Source organism: Hyaena hyaena, unplaced genomic scaffold (genome assembly GCF_003009895.1).
Source record: "Hyaena hyaena isolate Hyena2069 unplaced genomic scaffold, ASM300989v1 scaffold_1126, whole genome shotgun sequence".
NCBI classification, from domain to species: domain Eukaryota; kingdom Metazoa; phylum Chordata; class Mammalia; order Carnivora; family Hyaenidae; genus Hyaena; species Hyaena hyaena.
The window spans coordinates 388237-410237 of NW_024081760.1; the positions used below are offsets into that span (position 1 = coordinate 388237).

At 38.6% G+C, this 22001-nt stretch overlaps 1 protein-coding gene across 1 annotated transcript; it reads right to left on the minus strand.

Annotated features, from left to right (window-relative positions):
- Positions 1–7835: 7835 nt before the first annotated feature.
- CHRM2 (cholinergic receptor muscarinic 2) lies at positions 7836–9803 on the minus strand. The gene has a single exon (XM_039222426.1). The coding sequence runs from the start codon at positions 9801–9803 to the stop codon at positions 8403–8405; it is 1401 nt and encodes a 466-aa protein (XP_039078357.1). The 3' UTR covers positions 7836–8402.
- Positions 9804–22001: the final 12198 nt, after the last annotated feature.

Sequence of the window (22001 nt, forward strand, 5' to 3'; positions counted from 1 at the left end):
CCACCACACTGAACAGCAGTGGGAAGGCCTTGAGACCACAGAGGAAATCGATGCCATGTTGTCGGGAAATATTTACATTTGGAAGCCATTGTGTACGCAGATGTTTTTTTCATTTAAAGTTATATTTTTGCCCTGTATCCATATTTTTGCTATGTAGTTTTGTTTGGATAAAGCACATGTAATTGTCAGCTGTTTTGTTGTTTTTTTTTTTTAATGTCTTTTTGCTTTCTGGAATATCCATGCCAATTACAACAAAAATTAAACACAAGCTCTAAGGAAACAGTAGTTTTTGTGTTTGCCACTCAGAACATTTATAAAAATTACTCTTACAGCAGCATTAGGAAAAACCTGAACAAAAATACTAAGATGAGATGAAAGAAATGAGCATACAAAAATACAAAGAACTTGGAAAAAAAGAATTTCTGTTAAATTTTTATTGTTATTTCTTCGAGAGAGCTTAGGCGTATATCTTTTTTCTCACTAGGATGTCATATTTGTACTGCTCCTATTTTATTCTTTATGGTTATCTTTTCTGCTTAAATGCAGAGTTGTTCAGATTAGCATTTCTATGTAAGTTATGTTACTCAATAGAGTTGAGAAAAAATAAAATGGTTTTCTTCAGCCATTTAATATCAGGCCTAAAAAATCACTTCTACTTCTTCACTAATAAACTTAGAATGGTTGAGGATCCCAAGAAAAACAAAATAATCTGGTTGGTGATCTTACCTTTCCTGTAAGGTGAGACTTGCATGTCTGGCTGCTTGTTTTTCTGGATACGAGACATTTGGAGCATTGGATCATCTGTTGTGTATTCTAAGTAAATATCATTCATGTTTTTAGACCTTCCACAGGTATAAAGAGCTACAAACCTAACAATGCCTGACAGGGATTTTGGAAGAAATGTGATGAGCCATCATTACTTTTTTCTGGTACTCAGCTCTCTATATAGTCAGGTTGTTACCGAAAGCACCATACTGTACAGTTGTATAGCGGTTGGGGGTACCCATCATGAAGATATGTATTTGTAGATGTGCCTTCCAGGCATCATCATTATCATGTATTTCAGGCATGTTTTCTCACCACAACTTAATGTAATTGCTGACTTTCAGAGAGGTTTTCTTCAGGCAACTGGGATATGTTGGTGGCAGACACAAAGCCAAAACTTACTGATCCTGACAGCTTTGAGAACATTCTGCAATTTACTGATCACAGCACAGAATTTTTTCTTCAGTACCACTTGCCTGACCTGAGTTCAATGTCTTCTGTAGCAGAGTTCCAAATGCTTTTGAAAGCAATGGGAAGGTTATGCTCCTGGGCACTGGCAAGATATTTAAGGCAAAACTTGTGTGTATGTGTTGTCTGTGTGTATTTGTCTGTGTGTGTATATGAGTGTGCATATGTGTTTATGTATGTGTGTGTGTGTGTAAGAAGAGGTTGAAGAATTCCTTCTAAAATGCAAATACTTTTTACTTAACATTATGTCTAAACAGAATAATGGGATGATTCATTTTAAATGCTCATATGAAGAGAATGTGTTTGCATATATAGCCTATGCAAAAATATATGATAGGAGACAATATAAAATGCACTTTTAGAGTGAGGTGCCTGGGTGACTCAGTTGGTTAAGCGTCCAGCTTCAGCTCAGGTCATGATCTTGTGGTTTGTGAGTTTGAGCCCCGCATCGGGCTGTGTGCTGACAGCTGGGAGCCTGGAGCCTGCTTCAGATTCTGTGTCTCCCTCTCTCTCTGCCCCTCCCCCATTCACACCGTCTCTCTCAAAAATAAGCATTAAAAAATGCATTTGGAGATATCACAGATTTCAAACTTCTGCTATATTTATCTTTAAACTTTGATATGCTAATGGTTCTTCAAGGAAATTTATCAATTATTTTTAAGCTCTGGTGTTAAGATCATGGCACTGAAAGTTTCCCAAAAGACAGAAAATACGAAAAGCCTATGTGTGAGTAAGCAGCAAACTTTATGTCTAAGAAAAAGATTCCTCTCCTGTGGATACCGCGTTACATGTAAAGTTTTCACCATGAGTAACAGATGTCTGCTAAGACATCATAATGCTTTGGTGAAAATTTTCATTAGACCAAAGAAGGTAGTTGTTCTCAAAGTGTAATTCACATCAGGATCACTAGGGAACTTGTTAGAAACACAAATTCTCAGACCCCACCTCAGACCTACTGATGGGGCCCAACAATCTGCAGGTGATTCTGTATAAGGCTAAAGTTTGAGACCAACTGACACGTGGCAAAATATAATATGGCCCTGGCAAAGATACGCACACCCTCACAAATGTGTCTGCTCCCTATACAAAGGCAGTAGGGAGAGCAAGACTCACAATGTGAAGAATTTTAAGCATCGAGCAAATCATAATGTCTGTCTTTTTGTACAAATAGTTCAACTATTATCCAGGTTTCAACTGGCCACATCTGCAATCTATTTTAATTCTTCCCAGATGCGTACACACCATTTATCCATTAACACTATCCCTTATCTTCCTAATAATAATGACTTCAAAAAGGATACTCATTTTAAAAAGTCCTTCAAGGCAAAGCATGAGAGACTTTTGAATACTGAGAACAAACTGAGGGCTGATGGGGAGTGATGGGCATGGAGGAGGGCACTTGTTGGGATGAGCACTGGGGGTTATATGGACACCAACTTGACAATTAACTATGAGAGAAAAAAAGTCCTTCAACAAAATCTCTGAAGATATGCATGTTTCCAGTAAAGGTACAGTATAAGGATTCAGATGAGCTGCGGGATAAATGGTGCAAGTGAAGAAAATGCATGACTTTTTTTCTCTGTCATTTTCCATGACTTGTTGTGTGTGTGTTTAGGAAGCCAGAGGACAGATTTTATAGAACGTGACTTATTTAATAAATATCTACATTCCACAACTTACCACGTTCTGGTGCTTCAGTTTTTGATCAAAAAAGACTGGTATGTGGTATAATATGGAAAATTCTTCCTTTATGATGGCAAGATGTTTTTCCTGTCAGTATTTGCAACCACCTAGTCAGGAATAACATTTGACAATTCATCGATAGAGTATTCAATGACATTCTGAAAGATGAAATGAGAATATTTCCCTGGAACAATAAGACACTAATGAGAACTAATACAACACTCAGTTTATTTTCTAGAGATTATTTGGTTCAGATAAGAAGCAACAATGCACCAGGGTGCATTATGGAATAACAGGTAAAATTTAGGAAGTGTATAGATGGTGAAGTGGGCCATAGAATTTTCATAGAAAACTAGAATTCACTGAACACCATCTCTCTCTCATTGCATACCTTGGCAACTAAAGTTGAATAGGACTCTTTTTTTTTGAGGTGGTCGGTGCTTATGCTCTTCTATTAAAATGCAAGTGTCTCTTGGGACAACGTGCCTAGGATCAATTAAAATCATAACAGTAATTGCAAACAAGGAACTCATGCTAATGAGCTAAAGAAAATGTTCTGGGGAACGTGGGTAGTTGAGTGTGCAACAAGGGAAGGAAAAGAAATGGAGAAAATGTAGGGCATTCAGAAACAAACCACCTACGGGGCACGTCTGGGTGACTAGGTTAAGCCTCAAACTTTGGCTCAGGTCATGAGCTCGTGAGTTCGAGCACTGTGTTGGGCTCTGTGCTGATAGTTCAGACCCTAGAGCCTGCTTCAGTTTCTGTATGTGTGTGTCCCTCTCTCTTTGCCCCTCCCCCACTCACACTCTGTCTCTCTCTCTCTCTCAAAAATGAATAAGCATTAAAAAAATTTTTTTAAACCCTACCTATTTCATAATTTCTTGGAGAAACTCACAGTATCACACTACACTAGAAGTCTCTGGCATTTAATGTATGGGATGTTGTATTGGACTCAAACAGAAGAGAATGGTTTAGAAAACACAGTGCTTGTACAATTTTTTACCTGTTTTCTAGAATGAAAAACATTCTGAAGGTCATCCTTTCCTCCTTGCATGATTATTTTTTATTTGACAAAAATCAGTTAATTTGGAGGAGAGCAAAGCTGTATGTCAATGAATTGGTTGCAATCTCATCAGGCAATCAGACGTGAGATCAACACAGCTGTTGGAACAGTAACAGCCAGAAAGATTCTAGTCACAGGCCGGTCGGGAGCACAGGAGCAAAGAGCATTCTGATCACGTGGGGTGACACCAGCCAAGATTTATTAATATATTCCTCCAAGAGATATTTAAAATCAGTACCATGCTTTCAAAGATTATAAAACAGCTTAATAGTAATAAGGGTAGGATTTTGGCTGTTCTTAAACCCTTTCCTTCCAAAACTAAGCCTACTTTAAAAAACTGGGCATATAAAATCTAATCTTGTGACTCTGAAGCAACATATACCATATTGCATATTAAGATTGTGTATAATATATTTATTTGCATACAGAAATATGTATTTCTATTATACATTTCATTACTTTATTTATAGAATATGTATATTAAGCATACAGCATATTCCAGGAAGATACATTAAATATGCACACAGTTCATGCTGCAGCGTGCACCCTTTTAAAAGAAGCAGATTTAAGAGGCATGGTATTGTATGTACATGCTGAAAATACACTTTGCACAATTCGTCCAGCTTTGGGTGCTTCCCTAATCTATTTGCAACACCAGTGCTGTGGTTGTTGAAAGGGATATTATCAAATTGGGAGAAGGCAACTACCAATTGAACTAAGTAAGAGAAAATAAAAGTAGATCGCATTTCTAAGTCTATGTTGCCATCATTTTGAACTCCCATATTCCCCAAAGTCAGATCTCCAGGATCAAAAAAGCAGTGACCGGGCAAAGAGTGGAAGTATGTGGGTCCTCCAGCCTCCCCATTCAAATGCGAAAGCTTATCCCATGTGGCTTACTATGTTGGTGCTTTGTTCTACCACTGTGGGAGCTGGTACTAAATTAATGTGAACTGGTGAAGGGATAATCATTTCTTTTCCTTCCTTCCTTCCTTCCTTCCTTCCTTCCTTTCTTTCTTTCTTTCTTTCTTTCTTTCTTTCTTTCTCTCTTTCTTTCTTTCAAAGAAATGAACTGGCTTTTTGACGTTCTTAATCTCCTCTTCTTATAAGACCACTCCGGAATATTTACATTATTGCTATGAGGAGAGAAGAAATTCTTGACAGATATTTACCTTTCCAGTGAAAATAAAAGAGATGATTCATATCATTTCTGAAAGAGGCTCTGGATGTTTCTGAAAGAAAAAAATGGTAGCTCCAATAGAAACCGACCACATCAACTGCAATCACTTAATGGCCAATTCCTGGCAACCTCAATTGACTGGACTCTGTGGCAATTATGAAGGGACATTAAGATGTTGGAAACAATGTGTTATGTGCATGGTCTGGTGATTTTGGATGTCTCCTGTGTTCCCAATCTGTGAATTACAAATACACCAGACTCATGATGACAGTGTCTGATAACACAACTGGTGAGCGTTACCTTTTACAAACAGGTGAGCGATTTGCATTGATATTCTAAGAGTGATACAGGATTATCTTCCCAGTTTTACAAAGCAAGCTCTACAATTCCTTAAACAGATGAGGGTTTCTCAACTTTGGCACGATTGACACTCTGAGCCAAATAATTCTTAGTTGTGTATGTGAGGGAAAGTGGTTCTGTGCACTGAAAGCTATTAGCAGCATCCCTGGCCTCTATCTATCAGATGCCAGTAGCTCTCCCCCAAGTTGTGACCACCAAAAATGTCTCCACACACTGTTAAATGTCCCCTGGGGAGTGAAACCGTTCCTGTGTGAGAGTCACTGAAATAGACAAATCCAGCCATAGTTAATGCAAACCTGTGAATACAATCTCCATCTCTTTCTAATCATCTACCATTTTCAGTATTCTTCCCGTCTCTCTGATCCCAGCTGACAAAAGCTTCCATGATGTGTCAGTCTATAGACACTTCCTTTCTGTAATGCGTGATGGTTTCTCTTTCAACAAGTTTGTGGTGGCTATGGCGAAGATCAAGACTAGAAGGAAGAAAGGGAGGATGTAATGGCAATGAAGAAGAGGCAGTTTGATTCATGGTGAGTTGAACTGTTAGAGCAGACCCAAAAGACCCAAATCCAGAATCCCGAATCCTTGAATCCAAAGAGTTCATCCCAACTACAGCTCAATCTACATCTTCATAGTACAACAAGTGAATAAGTGAAACATTCAGCCAGTCATTGTTTTGTTTACAGCAAATCAAACAGCCCATGGCCTTGATGTCCCTTCCATTCAATTGATTCACTGGTTTGAAGAAATAAAATAAAAATACATATGGATTTAAAATGTAAACGCTTACACTGAAGTAACTGTGGAGTAAAGGAATCTGTCTGTTTATATGCAGATTTATGGGAGCGAAAGACTGAAGTTATTCAAATACTAAGTTATTTTTATAAAGGGTAAATTACATACAACTACTGTTGGCAATTTGCTTCTTACTAACTGTTCTGTTGTTGTTTACCTTGTGCTTTTTTTTTTTTTAATTCGCAGAACTGTTGAGATGCCATCAGCGAGGCAAGTCGCACACATATAAACCAACTATAAGGTGCTAAGGTTTAATACTGACAAATTAATCATGCTACTCATGTTGATGTTTACTAGTCAAGATATCATAAGGCCCATACCTCTGAAATGCAAAATGTGAAATGTGAAGTGGGTTTTATAAATTTGATTTCTATCAATTGGGTCATCTTTAGAAAATCTGATTTAAAGACTAAAGCCAATACAATAAGAAAAAAGTTGAGGGCTAAAAATAGCTAAATATGAATCAATACAATCATAGGTTTATGAGGGGTACCAAATAAAAGTCTCTACATGGACAAGATCTATAGACAGCCACTGTTTGGGTATTAGTTCCTATAGGACTTTTTATGGTCTAGAATTAAAGAAATAATGAGAAAGGCCACCGGAGCAGCTACCTCCATGCTTCTTCAGAGTTTGCTGACCTCACTTGGCCTGTTAGTTACCCACTACATTCTTGCCACAAAGATTACTTCTACGGACAGACCTTTGAAGTTAAAAAATTTTAGGGAGAATTAACAATTTGAGGAACACGGAACATGTGGTTCCAGAAAATGTTTTATAACTATCTTTTCCTCCTCCTGTGGGATATGGGATGGTTATAAAAACCTCAATGGTCTATAAATTGAATATAATTTATTAGCAGGCATTGAAGAGATGGTCTTATTCTCTTGGGAGTGACCCAGAAGTCTGGTGCCACCAGAGTCCGCTAATCCTACTTGGTATTCCAAATGAAAAAAGCAGTTTCATCCTGCTGACAAAGGCCAGAAGTTCATGTTTTACAAGTTAGCATTTCAAACACGGGTCAGGCAGACTCGGGTTGAAACAGAAAGCCCTTTCAGTCTTCTATTTTCTTATTTCAAAACTCACCTGGCCTCCCTAAACTCTCTCCAACTGAAGATGACCATTATTTAATTTGACAAAACCCACTTTAGAAAATGACTTTGGTTCTCAAGCATATATTAGGTAGGCTATCCAATAACTTAAGGAACTAGTTTAGGAGAAAACCAGATTGGTAAAAACACTTCACCTACAGGATTATAAGCAAGCTAAAACTTTATAGGCTTTTATATCCTCACAGAATGCAAAGAACACAGGGGCAGGGATGAAATGCCCATTTTCATGGCCATCTCTGGTTGTATTTAGCAAAAGTCCTGCAGATTTTGTCTTTACACAAAGTAGAACAGGGATGTACAAAAACCAGTGCCATAATATGAAAAATAATGGTATGATCTAGTTGGGGTTTTTGTTTGTTTGCTTTCTTTTGATGGTGGGAAAAGGGGAAGGTTAAAAAAAAAGCATTGATTACATGGCAGTTCTCCAAATAAAACTGTAACAAAAGAATAATATATGCTTAACACTTAACACTGTGGAGACCATTTCTATATCCTTTTTTTCTTTTGATTTCTTCCTTCACTTCTCCATCGTGTGATGTCTATTTCTTTATGTTTAAGTCTCCATGTTAGCTTGTAACTGTGGCATTTCAGCTTCATATGACACACGGGAACAAAACAAAATGGAAATAAAAAGGAGCGAGGTTATTATTCTTCTTGTGCAGAGATAACACTGTAGATTCAGAAGCCCTTCTTCAAGAGAGTATGAGAACGTGTAGATTGTTCTTTAAGTCCATAATTCCAGCATGTCTCTTTCATGGTCTCATTGCTCCAGAACTGACAGGGTTTCTTGATAAGGTGCGGGTTTCTCAAACCGGAGCATAGGCACGATAAAAGTGTCACTGTTGGGCTCCTTAATTGCACATTCTGTAATAAGACTGTAAAGTGCAATGGCAGAGATTTTTAAAATGGGGAGGTCTTTTTTTTCCCTATTCTGTTTCCCAAGCTCCCCTGACCACCTTCTTTCTCCATAAAGGTGTTTTTACCTTGTAGCGCCTATGTTCTTATAATGACACATGAGAAGATGTTTAAAGGTCTTCTTGAAGGTGGCATTACAAAGTGCGTAGCAGGCGGGGTTGATAGTGCTGTTGATGTAACAGAGCCAATAACCAATTGTCCACACTGTGTTGGGAATGCAGGGTGCACAGAAGGTGTTAATGAGCACCATGACATTGTACGGGGCCCAGGTGATGATGAAAGCCAACAGAATAGCCAAGATCGTCCTGGTCACTTTCTTCTCCCGGGAAGGAGGAGGCTTCTTTTTGGCCGGCTGCTTAGTCATCTTCACAATCTTACGAGCCACAATATTCTGTTTTTCATCTCCATTCTGACCTGCAGAACCGACTAGCTCCACAGTGGTATTCGTTGGGGTACATGAGTCACCTTTGGGGGTCTTGGTGACAATCTTGATGCACGTTTGCTTAGAGTTCTCATCTTTGGAGTGGCCCAGGGAAGTGGAAACTGTGTTCTCATCCTGGGTTATTTCATCATCTCTCATATTAGAGGCAACAGCGCTGACAGAGGTGGAATCATTGGAGCTCTCTTTCTCCTCTCCCTGGACACAGTTTTCAGTCACAGCATCTCTGGGGGCTTTACCGTTCTGGATTTTGTTGTGCTCCAGGCCATCATCACTGCCAGGTGTGTTGTTGTTGTTTGGCTTCACTATCCTTCCTTGAACCAGACTTGGAGAAACTGGTTCTTGGTTGGCCACAGGCTCCTTCTTATCCTTCTTTATCCTGCTCTTGCTGGCTCGGGATATGTGCCAGTAAAGCACACTCATGATGATCACAGGCAAATAGAAGGCTGCAATGGCAGTACCAAAGGTGACAGCGGCGTTGGAGAAAAACTGAATGTAGCATTCCCCATCCTCTACAGTCCTTACCCCTACGATGAACTGCCAGAAGAGAATGGCCGGGGCCCACAGGATAAAGGAGAGGACCCAGGCAGCTGCAATCATCATACCTGCCATTTTTGTGGTCCGCTTGACGGGATAGGTGAGCGGTTTGGTGACACAGAAGTACCTGTCAAAGCTGATAATGAGCAGATTCATCACTGAGGCATTGCTGACCACGTAGTCCAGGGCTAACCAAAGGTCACATACCACAGGTCCCAAAGGCCAATAGCCAATCACAGTGTAGAGGGTGTACAAGTTCATGGAGAAAACACCAATGATGAGGTCGGCACAGGCCAAGCTGAACAAAAAGTAATTGTTGACGGTCTGGAGGTGGCGGTTGACTTTAATGGAGACCATGACCAGAATGTTCCCAATGATAGTCACCAAACTGAGCGATCCAGCCACAAGGACAATAAACACCACTTCAAATGTCTTATAAGGACTGGTCAGAGCCAGGCCATTGTTAGAGGAGTTTGTTGAGTTATTCATTTTGTGTTCTCTCAGTCAGAAGTCAAGTAGCCAAATACACATGTAAACCTGCAGGGAAATAGAATAGAATTAACAAATATAAACATTGCTTTAAAATATATGCTTTTCAACCATGACTTTTTCTCCAAAAATCTTCATTCTTCCCCTCCATGTTTATTGTGCCTATCTTCCCCGATTCCACACATTAAAGGCAAAGACACTAAATGGAGGCTTCAAAAGATCTTTTCAAGCTGGCAAAGTATTTGAAGTTTGAAAACATTTTGAATGTGTCCATATCTAGATGTGATATCTGTCTGTCTATCATCAATCAATTTAAGTGAGTACACTACTGATGAATTAAACTAAATAAACTAAAATTATACATAAAAACTTCTAAAGCATCAAGAGGTTTCTGGTAGAGCCATAAAAATTAATAAACCAATGGGAAGAAGAATGCATAAAACTTAAGAGAATTGACTCTGTGACTTTTATAGTCCCTAGCACCTTTCCATCTGGTAGCTCTAAGTAAGCCTTTTTCATAATGATAATGATGCTGATTATAACAAATACAAGATAACAATAATTAATTAGCCAACACACATCCCCTAATGCGTATCATTTTTCTCTGATCTCTGTTTTACTCTGTAGTTAGTATCACATAGCTAACATTTCCAATATTCTATATCTTGCAAAGGAAGTCATTTATTAAATGTGTCTTGATAACTACATTAATTTTCTGAATGTTTTATTTTTCAAGTCACCAGCAAATTTATTATTCTACTGTTCTTCCTGCCAAATATTTGGTACAGTCAGGCTAGGATTTATATTTGTTTGTCAGAAGAGGGAACTGAAGCCCAGAAAGAGTCAGTAATTTATATAAGGTCACATATCGAGTCAATCAGAGAGATAAGACTATGGACAAACCTCAGTTTGTTTAAGAATTTACTCATTTACTTAGTCCTCACATCCCTATCAAGCAATCTCTCTGGATTAGGCATTTGATATATGCTGGGTATTCAGTGATGATGAAGACAAGGTCCCCGCCTCTGAGAGGCACATGGTCTCATGGCAAGGATGGGTTGCTAAAGAAGCAATTATTGAACCTGAGTGTACTTTATGTTGCCAAACCCTGCTGTGCTTAAATAAACACATAATTATCATTTTTCAGATAATATCACCAAAGTCTGGTGCCAGCCTACATGTAGGAAGTTATATTTCAGCTCTAGTTATAAAGATGAGCAGAATGGTCTACTCGAGGATGTTCATTCAGAAGTGCTATCGTAGAAAAATCCCCTGAAAATATTAAAACAACTCACTGACAGAGGATTGGTTAAATAGATTACAAAATACCCTTGCAGTGGAATAGTATGCAGCTGTTAAAACAATGAGGTAGATATATGTGGTCTGGCCTTGTGGAAAGTTATATAGTTAGAAGACGATATGCTCACAGCAAGACTAGAATGTTATAGAATATAGTTCTATTTAAGCAGAAGGGTGATTACATATATGAAATGAATTTGTAGGTCTGGAGGAAACATTGAAGAGTTGAATCAAGGTAATGATGTGAATGAAACGCCAGTTACCATTTTGCCTTCCAAAATTATACATGAGGTATCAGTTACGGCGCCAAGAAAAAGGGACTTACAAAGTGTCATTTACTTTTGACATCCGATGCTTCCGAATACTATTCAATGCTTCCATTATGAATATATCCTTTTATAATTACACAAAATGCAGATTTTCAGGCTCACTCTAGACCTCCTGACTCAGAATTATAAGGCATGTTAGGAAACACTTCTGAAGCCACCCCTGTGTTATCTGTTTTAAGATCTGGCCCACTATGTACCATCCCACCCTTGTATATCACAACGATTTCTGTGGACTTGGTCCTTATCCATCACATAAACATTCCTAGTGTGTCATGTGTGTTACGCTTCGGAGGAAGCGCTTTCTTCAATATTATATTCCTCACTGGGTATTACGAAGAGTTTGGTATTGTTAAAGCATAGCACAATAGACATCCACTGGGGGGTCTTGAAATGTATCCCCCAGCAGATGGGGGGGGGGGAATATTGCAGTTCATGGCCCTCAGGTTTCTATCTTTGTAAGTCCCTTGTTCATGGCTTTGACCTAGGACACCAACTGATACACCCATCTATGATTTTCCTCCTTCACTAAAAGAGCAGTGAATTTTGGCTTCCTACCTAGTCTTTGTAGCTCTGCCATCTAGCTCACCGCCTCAAATGTAACCGGTGCTCAAAAATGTTTATGGAATCAAAACAGGATTAACAATTAATATTATTAATTCAACCTCTATTTACTTATCCAGTGGAATTGTCTCAATAGCATTTCTCTGTAATGGCACATTTTTTTGGGGGGGGGTCGTGATTCATACAACTGTTTATTCATGAAACTTATTTGAACAAAGTAATTTCACTAATCCAATCATTATTCCAATGATTCCTCATTAGTTAAGGTAACTGGAAGACAGAATCCTGACTTCTTTATAAGCTCACTTTTCTCTGTTCATTAAATTCATTGACATATTTTGAATTGAGTTATAGTTATATGTTCACAAATTGTTCACTTTAATAAATTTTTATTGAAAAATACCAAACATTTACCTTCTGAATGTCCTATGTGACACGTTATTCTTTGCATTCATTTTAATAAAACATAGGGCTATATTTATTTTAGTTTTAAAAAGCTTTTTGGTGACTTCCTATTAAAAGTAATGTATAACATTTATGTTAAAAAATAAACTAGTTTGATCTTTTATTTTATGGATTAAGAAAGCATAAGAGTGATTTATCTGTAGTACTTGGCTCTTGCCATTGTTTGTGCTAATCATAATACCTGTTATTATTCTAAAACATAACAATATAAAGCTGTATGATTCTATTTATTTATTTGTTAGTTTTTCTCCTTTCTTCTCTTCCCCTCTTCTTGTCTACAGTGAGCACGCATTACATTTCAGCTAAAAAAGAACAAGGGGCGCATGGGTGGCTCAGTCAGTTAGGTACTGGACTCCATTTCAACTCAAGTCATGATCTCATGGCTCATAAGTTTGAGCCCCTCATCAGGCAGTATGAAGCCTGCTTAGGATTTGTCTTAGACCTGTCTCTGTCTCTCTCTCAAAAATAAACAAACTTTAAAAACAACAGCAACAACAACGATCCCAAACCCAAAGTATCCAAAAAACTAAAAGAAAACAGTCTTATGGCTCACAAACATATGTTATCTCACCTTCCATTAACAGCACTATAAAATACATAAACCATCCTGTCACCCTCTTGTTCTGAAGACAGAAGCTGAGGCCACAGTAGGGGGTTTAAGTGATCATTCTCTGTTTCAAGGATAGTGAGCAAAAACTCTACCACTAAAACTATCATCCTTACCTTTGAGTTAGATACTCTTTCTCAGTTTCCCTTCTCCACTTGAGAGTTACACTTTATCCAGAAGATGTGAAATTGGTAGGCATTTGTATAATGATGAATTGTACCCAGAGGATGCTGCCTGAGCCAGGTTCTGTATGGGGGATGGGGGGGTGGGGGAAGGCTTGGAATACTTACCCAGGTAGACATAGCAAATCTATATAACGTTAACATACTTAGCTGCTATCATATCCTCTGAATTCTGAGTTCTAATATTTGCTTGTTCATAGTCATGCCACATATAAAAATGGAAAATATTTCATTTAGAAGCCAGGACAAATGTCTGAGGGATGGCATTCTTTTCTCCTCATATGATGCACAAGCAATGGGGCAAGGGAAGACACTTCTTTGTGCCACGCCCTTGCCTCCTCTGCTGTTTACATTTCTGCAAAAGTTTTTCCCTCCGGTGTGGCATCACAGGGTTTTATTAAAGTGAAAATTGTTACATCACGGATGAAATAACAGAATCACAACAGACTAAACAATGAAGATGACCCTGAGGATTCAACATCTTAAAATGTCAAGTGTACAGTAATCCATTCGGTATCTCACAATGTTAGTTTATGACTAAGTTTTGCAAGTATCATGGAAATTTACGAGAAAAAAATTTCTGGCCCTAGCTTCTTTCTTTACTACTTGAGTCTCTATACGTAGCAGTGGGAAATGTATCACGGTTTCATATTACCCTTGAAAAGTAGTGAGTGCTAATCTCTGCTCTTAATTATTAGCTGTGAGAGTCTGATCATGTCACTAAACACTTCCAGGATGCTTAATTTTCTTTTGTTTTTCAAACAAGAATATTAATAACCCTATTTTTCTTCTAGAGTTGTGGGAAACCTCAAAGTGAGGTAACTTCTTTGACCCATGATATATAAATGTTAACATAAGAGCCATTAATATTTACATTTGGTAAATGGGCTTAAATGAATCACTTTTCTTAATAGTTAATAGAAAATTGTGTCTGTAGATGAAATTGATGAAAAGTGAGGAGGTGTAGGATGGAGTGGTAGTGGTGATACAAAACAATCATTATCAATAACACCGTTACCAAGAATATTAAATCATCGGGGCGCCTGGGTGGCTCAGTCGGTTAAGCGTCCGACTTCGGCTCAGGTCATGATCTCACAGTTTGTGGGTTCGAGCCCCGAGTCAGGCTCTGTGCTGACAGCTAGCTCAGAGCCTGGAGCCTGCTTCAGATTCTGTGTCTCCCTCTCTCTCTCTGACCCTCCCCTGTTCATGCTGTCTCTCTCTCTCTCTCAGAAATAAATTTTTAAAAAAAACATAAAAAAAAGAAGAAAAAAAGAATATTAAATCATCAATGATAATATTGATAATAGTTAATAGGTATTGAGCCTGATTACTCTTCACAGCAACTTCTGAGGTGATTATGATTGTTATTATATGCTTTTTTCATACATGTTGAACTAAAGATCAAAGAATTGAGTTATTTGAGATCCAACCCCCTGAGTGCCTGAGTCCAGATTCTGCTACAAGTATTTATTGTTTGTCTGAGGAACATGCATACTTGGCAGCCAATATACGCCCCAAATATTTTATTTATTACTTTAACCTGCCATGACTAAGTCTTTAGCCCCAAATTCAAGTTGGGTCCTTGGTTTATACAACGGAAGATCGTCTATCTTGTCCAGGCTAAAATTGTGACTTTGGACAGGAGATGTTCACAGTAAGATACACGAAGAGTAAATAAGATTCCTGATTATGTAAATATATGACATTTAAGATTTAAAACATTTTCCTAAAAGCAATCATAAAAAACATGTCACTGTGTGAATTAATATAGAACCTCTCACAAAAGTATTCATATCAGTTACATAGAAGTTCTACATTTACAATAACATTTTTATGAAGTTAGAGAGAATGCTCATTAAAATGAGAATGCTAATAAAAAATTCTGATATGTACTTAGATACACAATGGAAATTAAATTTTAAAAAATGGGATTTTCTCCACACTCTGCCCAAGCAAGCAGCAGGCCAGATATAAAATGGTTTCTTCATAGGTGCGTCCATAGTGTAATAAGCTAATCATAAGTTTATCAACATGTCAGGAACCTAAGTATTAGAATTTTTGCATGTTATTTTATTTAATTCTCACAATAACCCTGAAAAGAATTATCGTCTTTTTCAGTTTTACAGATGACAATGATGAGAGAGCCAGCAAGTACTGAGGTCATGGATGGAATTTAGGTATATGACTCATAAGGCCATCTCCTTCCCACTATCTTACACCATGACACCAAACTTGACTGAATATAAAAAAAAAAAAGTTTTCTAGAAAAGTAAGAAAAGTCAACCAAAACAAACAAACAAATAAAAAGGAGTGGGGATAGTCCACGATTGATAACTGGAATCCAGAGAGAAGATACGTAATTATACAGTAAAAGTTCAGAACAAGAAATCAAGAGGAATTCGCATGAAGTTGACTTTATAATTGTTTATATTTATTTAACTTTTGTTTTTAAAATGTAATCTTGGTGTATGTTACTTTTTATAGATTTCTAATTTCTGCTGCTATTTGAACACATTACCAAAAATGGCAGCGAGTTCGGAGTGTTCTTTGTCCGTGTCTTTCACACTGAGCTCTGACACGCAGCCTCACTGGTGAGCAACCACGAGGGATAAAATTATCAGCCTCACTGGGGTTGCCTAAAAGTCCTTCAACTGCTAGAGCAGTCAGGCCCATGGTACCTTTCTAAATTGTAATGTAAGGGCTAAACATGCAGTCTATCCTAAGACAATTAAAGGTTTACTCTGACAATATTATGCCTAGATATCTAGCTTCAGTAAAAAATACTACTATTCCAAAAAACTTGAAAAATAGAGTATGATACCATCTAGTATCATGGCGAAACATGAGACCCTCTTAGGAGCAAGAATACATACTGAGGACCTAGCAGAGACATTTCCATCATCTCCTCTCTGACTTAAGAAAGAGATGTGGGAGAGACACCTGGGTGGCTCAGTCGGTTAAGTGTCTGACTTTGGCTCAGCTCATGATCTCACGGTTCATGGGTTTGAGCCCCACAATGGGCTCTGTGCTGACAGCTCAGAGCATGGAGCCTGCTTCAGGTTCTGTGTCTTTCTCTCTCCTGCCCCTCTCCTGCTTGCTCTCTGTCTCCCAAAAATGAATAAATGTTAAAAGAAAATTAAAGAAAAAAGAATGAGATGTGGTAATTTGACACTGTGTTATCGCCACTTAGAAAGCAAATGGAGCCTATTCATTTTTAATTTATGTATTTAAAAACAAATATATTATGTAATAATCTGGTGAGTGAGATTCTAACTATAAACTTTCCCTGACGTTGGAGAGATGACCATGGGGGCATAAAGTCTATATTCTGTTTTAGACCTTCTAAACATTCAATTCATCCCGCTAGTTTATAAATAGCATTGGTACAGGTATTAAATGGGCTTTGAGGTTATTCCTACATCAATGACCAATCACTCTGGCCATGAATGATGGCGGAGAGAAAAAGAAAGGTAAGAGAAACGGGGAGAGATTTTAAGGAAGTCTGAGGAACAAAGTCCCCTTTCGTTAAAGAAAGTCTCAGTTCTGATACTGATGCAATAGATGATAACACAGTCTGCTTATATTGTGATGACCCCCACAAATCTTGAATGTCTTTCAGTTTTACTTATGAGTGAGGGAGAGTTCTAGCCTGGGGCTCAGGGGGTAGCGTAGCTCTGACAGCTGAATACTGACATTCCACACTCTGGAACTTTACAACATCAGGCAGAAAGGGAGTAAATTTCCACTCTCCCCTCCCCCCTTTCATCAGGCTTCCCTTTAGCCAAGGGACACATTAGGAGTGAGTATACAGCTGAAGAGGTTTTTCACGAGCTCCTGACTTTCACTATGTGAGCAGCTGTGGTGGGTTGGGGGCCGCAGGAGCAATCGGGGGCCTGCTCGGAAACCACAGCGATTTCTGTTTGTTTTTAAAAATTTATTCTAAAGCACCTTATTGCGTCTCTGTTGTGAACAGAGCTCCATATGCCTTTAAGGGCTTTGGAAGATGGAAGTGATGGAGGAACGAATGACCAAACAAAATCGAACACATTCTTGTTCACAAGGAGCTTATAACCTCAGGGAGACACACATTGCTGATGGGATTTCCAGCTACCTAAAAAAAACTCCGAGCCAATATACTGACAAGTGTCAAGAACTCAGTATCCATGGAGGAAGGCTGGGCAGATGGGGTGAAAAAATATACATAAAGCTTCCTGGAAGCCTTTCCTAGTAGATCTATTTTCTCTCTCTCTTTTTCTCCATTTCTCACCATTTGTTTGTGTGTGGCATTTATATATTATATATATGGCATATATAATATAGGTGTATATATAAAATATATATGTATACATACATGTGTATATATATTTACTGTGTTCTCAAGATTCTGCATTCTATTACCTTTTTCAGAAAAGAGCAATATACTCATGGTGAGTGTTCACTCCAGCACACTAAGCCTGACAACCTATGGGTTCCAAAACGCAGAATGTGACTTAGCCATTAACTCACCTACACCAGGTTTTTAATTCTATTTCAGAGGACATGTCAAAAGCATTTTGGAAGCAATGTGTAGTGTTTAGGAAACTTGAGCACAGAACTACAGACTTCACCAGATACGCATCGTATAAAATACTTGAAAAAACAAAACCACACATAAATTGCATTAATCAAGCTTTACCCTTAAGGTTTGTGCACTTTACTGTATGCAGGTTGCACTTTTGTAAAAAAAAAAAAAAAAAGAGAGAGAGAAAGCATAAAAGCAAATGGTAGAAAAAGAGTGAAAGTAGCAGAAACAGCAATCTGATCCCCACACGTGTACAAATACAAGAGAATTCATGAATTTTTCCAACGTAAAAACCTTAGAGAACTTCCAAGCCTTTACTGTGATGTACACATTTTCCAGTTTTGGCTAATTGTCAAACATACTATTTTTTTTAATTTTTTATGTTTAGTTTTGAGAGAGAGAGAGAGAGCAGGGGAGGGGCAGAGAGAGAGGGAGACACAGAATCCAGAAAAAGGCTCCAGGCTCTGAGCTGTCAGCACAGAGCCCAACACGGGGCTCGAACCCATGAACTGTGAGTCCCATGACCTGAGCAGAAGTTGGACTTTAACCGACTGAGCCACCCAGACGCCCCACAAACATACTATTCTTAGTGACACTGGACAGACCTCCACTCCAGGTTCGCCAAACTATCTTTTCCTTTCTTCAGAACACATCCTAAACAACATTACTCGAGAAAAATGTCCTAAGAGGCAAAGAGACCTTCAGATGATTTAACGAGTACCTGGTCCTTGCCCTTGTGTCCATGGTACATTTTAGTTATTTTTCCACACACTTGTATCCTCCTGCCAAGAAGGAAAAGAGGTCTGGACAATTATAAACAAAACATGCTATGGAATAAACCATTCTTTTGACTTTTCAAAATGGAATTCCACCTGAGTAAGCACAGGGCACCCTCCCTCTTCTGTCCTAGGAATCTGACAGAACTCAGTATTGATGATGAACATAATCTCGTAAATGGTGCTGACTAAACACGGTGCTCTACAGCAAACAGAGGCAAAGCTAGAGAAAGCCCTCTGTCTAAAGGTTATTATGCCATGACGAGGAAGAGTGAAAGGAAAATGGAAGCAATCCTCAGAGAGCTACTGAAAGTTGCATATGATTAGGCAGCTGTATTTGAGTCGATGTCTGTGTCTTTCTTATCATCTTGAGAAGTTGGAAATTTGGATAGTCGGCTTTTTTTCATTTTGTTCTGTGTCTTTTTTTCCCTAAAGTCGGCAGGCTGCTGGTTTAATAACTCTAAATTAGTTAATTCATTGCTTTGAATTAAACATGTGAATCAAATTTGCAGAGGATTTGAGGCTTGTTTTGACTCCGACAGAAAATTCTAGAATGAAAGCTGTTGTTCTAGAGAAGCTGAGCAATTCCAAACAATGCATCCCTTTAGGGATCCTTTTCAATGGTGCACGTGCCTTCCACTGGATGCTGAGACAGAACATAAGGCAACACGGAGCTTTGGACAGTAAGTAGGTCAAGGGCAGTTATGAAAAGAGAAGTAAAAATCAGTTTAGGGTCAGGGAGAAGTTAAGAGAGTTGTAGGTTAATGTTTTTCCTTTGAAGGATAAGACTTGAATAGTTAAGAATTAATGGGATCAGAAATTGTGAAAAGATTAAAAGGCACACATAGAAATGAATTTTCTTCTTCTGAATTTCCATCTTATAACAGGTAAGTGGAGAAAAGGACACTTAGTTGTACTGAGGAATCTATATTTATTGTAAGTGCAACGCTGACATTACATTGCTTAAGGACAAAAAGGAAAAAATATCACTGTTCTTTTCATAAAATATAAATATGAAAAGGAAAGTGTATTATGTTTTTAGACATCTTCCTCTTTAAATAAATAAATGTACTGAGAAATGTAAGCTAAACAGACAGAATCATTCGTCTGGTAGCAACACCTAGATTTAGGTATAGAATCCCAAGTAATGAATTCACCTCCATAAAGGGTAAATCTGTGTCCTTTAACTTTTCAATCACAGAAATGACACAGGCCTCAAATACTTATGATTCATATCAGATTCAATGAGGCTATAAAAATAAAATAGTAATGAAGTATACAGAGTAATGGGCAGCAACTATTTTTATTGTTTTCAATCGAAAGACAACATGATTGTGTCCTCGGAGTCTGATTGCAGCCTATTTCTAGAACTGAGCAAAATGACCACCGTGTTATCCCACTAAAATGTGAGAAATGAGAGCACGGAGAAGATTAAAGTCTTTACTAAATGATCTAATGGCAATTGAGATGGGGACACATAAAAAGCTGCATCAACTCAGCAAAGATTTTTGTATCTAAAGCACTAATTTGGAGTTTCAGGCAAGTTAGTTGGAGAGAATCAAGGATTTTATGTGGTAAATCAGGACAGTCAACCCTTCTACTGTCCTGCAACAAAACCACTTTCCTGGTGATAACCATGGGGACTGGGCCATCTTGAACGCCTGTAATGCACATCATCACTGCTACTTCATCTTCTCTTCCTCCCCCCTCCCCTCTTCAGACACCATTAGCTCAAGCCTATTTCCATATTTAAGGAGCTAACTCTCCCACCCTTCAGACTCTAAACACGTCGGAGAATCTGACCTCATCCGCAGCTCTGACTGAGCTACGATTTGCCAGTCCTGTTCTTTTTCCCCAAGAGCCAGGGTCTCTGCTGACTGTGCCCAGTATGAGAGGGATGACAAAGCGACACTTCCCTTCTCAGATTACAGCTGTCTTGGCTAGTAAATATCCCCAGCACATTTTACATGCCCCACCTTGTCATCTAAGAAACAGTAGCTAAACTTCAGGCAGTTCACATTATAGAGGTATTTAAGTACCATGTCTGTACCTGAATAATGCACGAGAAGGGGAGATCTTCAGATAGACAGGCTGTGCAGTGTCTATCCTGTGGGGTGGGCTGTCTGTTCCCTCAAGTACAGCTATACCATCAGTAAAGCGGTTTTAGTCTGTATTCTCTTGGGGCAGGACTATACACAGCTGGACCTCCAGGAGAACACGGTAGAGTAGAATTTTGTGGTTAATTCATCCCCCAAACAGCTCAAAGTGAAAGGAAATAGGAAGCTGAGAGAATTTGCCCTGGACCCCCCTCACCTAAACACTGTGTGTGTGAGTGTTAGCTGATGAGGAAAGGGTAATGACATACTTAAGAAGAAAAGAAGGAAATAATGTCTCTACTCTTAAGAAGTCTCAGTCTAGGGGCGTCTGGGTGGCTCAGCTGGTTAAAGCTCCAGCTTCTACTCAGCTCGTGGGTTCGAGCCCCACATCTGGCTCTGTGCTAACAGCTCAGAGTCTGGAGCCTGCTTTGGATCCTGTCTCCCTCTCTCTCTGTCCCTCCCCTCCCTCTCTCTCTCTCTCTTTCTCTCTCTCTCTCTCTCAAATAAATAAAGATTGGGGTGCCTGGGTGGCTCAGTCAGTTACGTGTCTGACTCCTGGTTTGGGCTCAGGTCATGATCTCATGTTTTGTGGGTTTGAGCCCCCACGTCAAATGCTTGGGATTCTCTCTCTGCCCCTCCCCAGCTGTTTCTCTCTCCCAAAATAAACAAACTTTTTAAAAATAATAAAAATAAAAATTAGTGACTAATTCTTTTCCTAACAGCTTCTCTTTAAAATACCTGCTCTACAAAGGTATACAGCCAATGATACTGTAACAGTGCTCTTTGGTGACAAATGGATGGTAGCCATACTTGTGTTGAGCACAGTATAATGTAGAAATCTATGCATCATTATGTTGTATACCTGAAATTAATGTAACACTGTGCATCAGCTATACTCAAATAAAGAGCTTTAAAAATAAAATAAAACTTTGGCTGTAGATCTATGAAAGACTATTTAACAATTCTATACTTAAATTTTAGCTGAAAGTGATCAGTTTATTTTGGAGGAGAATATGGCCTAAGGACCTAGGACAAATTTCTGTCCCTACATAAATTAAGAGCAAAAAATGAAACTGTAAAAGAGGTTTCTTGTTAACAAATACAAACGCAGCAAAATTCCATTTTCTGTGTCAACTTGTGAGTGCTTAGAGCAGCATGGTCACATGATCTGTGAATATGCATAAAATTAACCTGTCACTTATATTTACCATATTACTCGAAGTGATGTTTAAAAAAGCAACTATTTTGGGGGGCACCTGGGTGGATCAGTGGGTTAAGCATCTGACTTCAGCTCAGGTCACGATCTCACAGTTAGTGGGCTC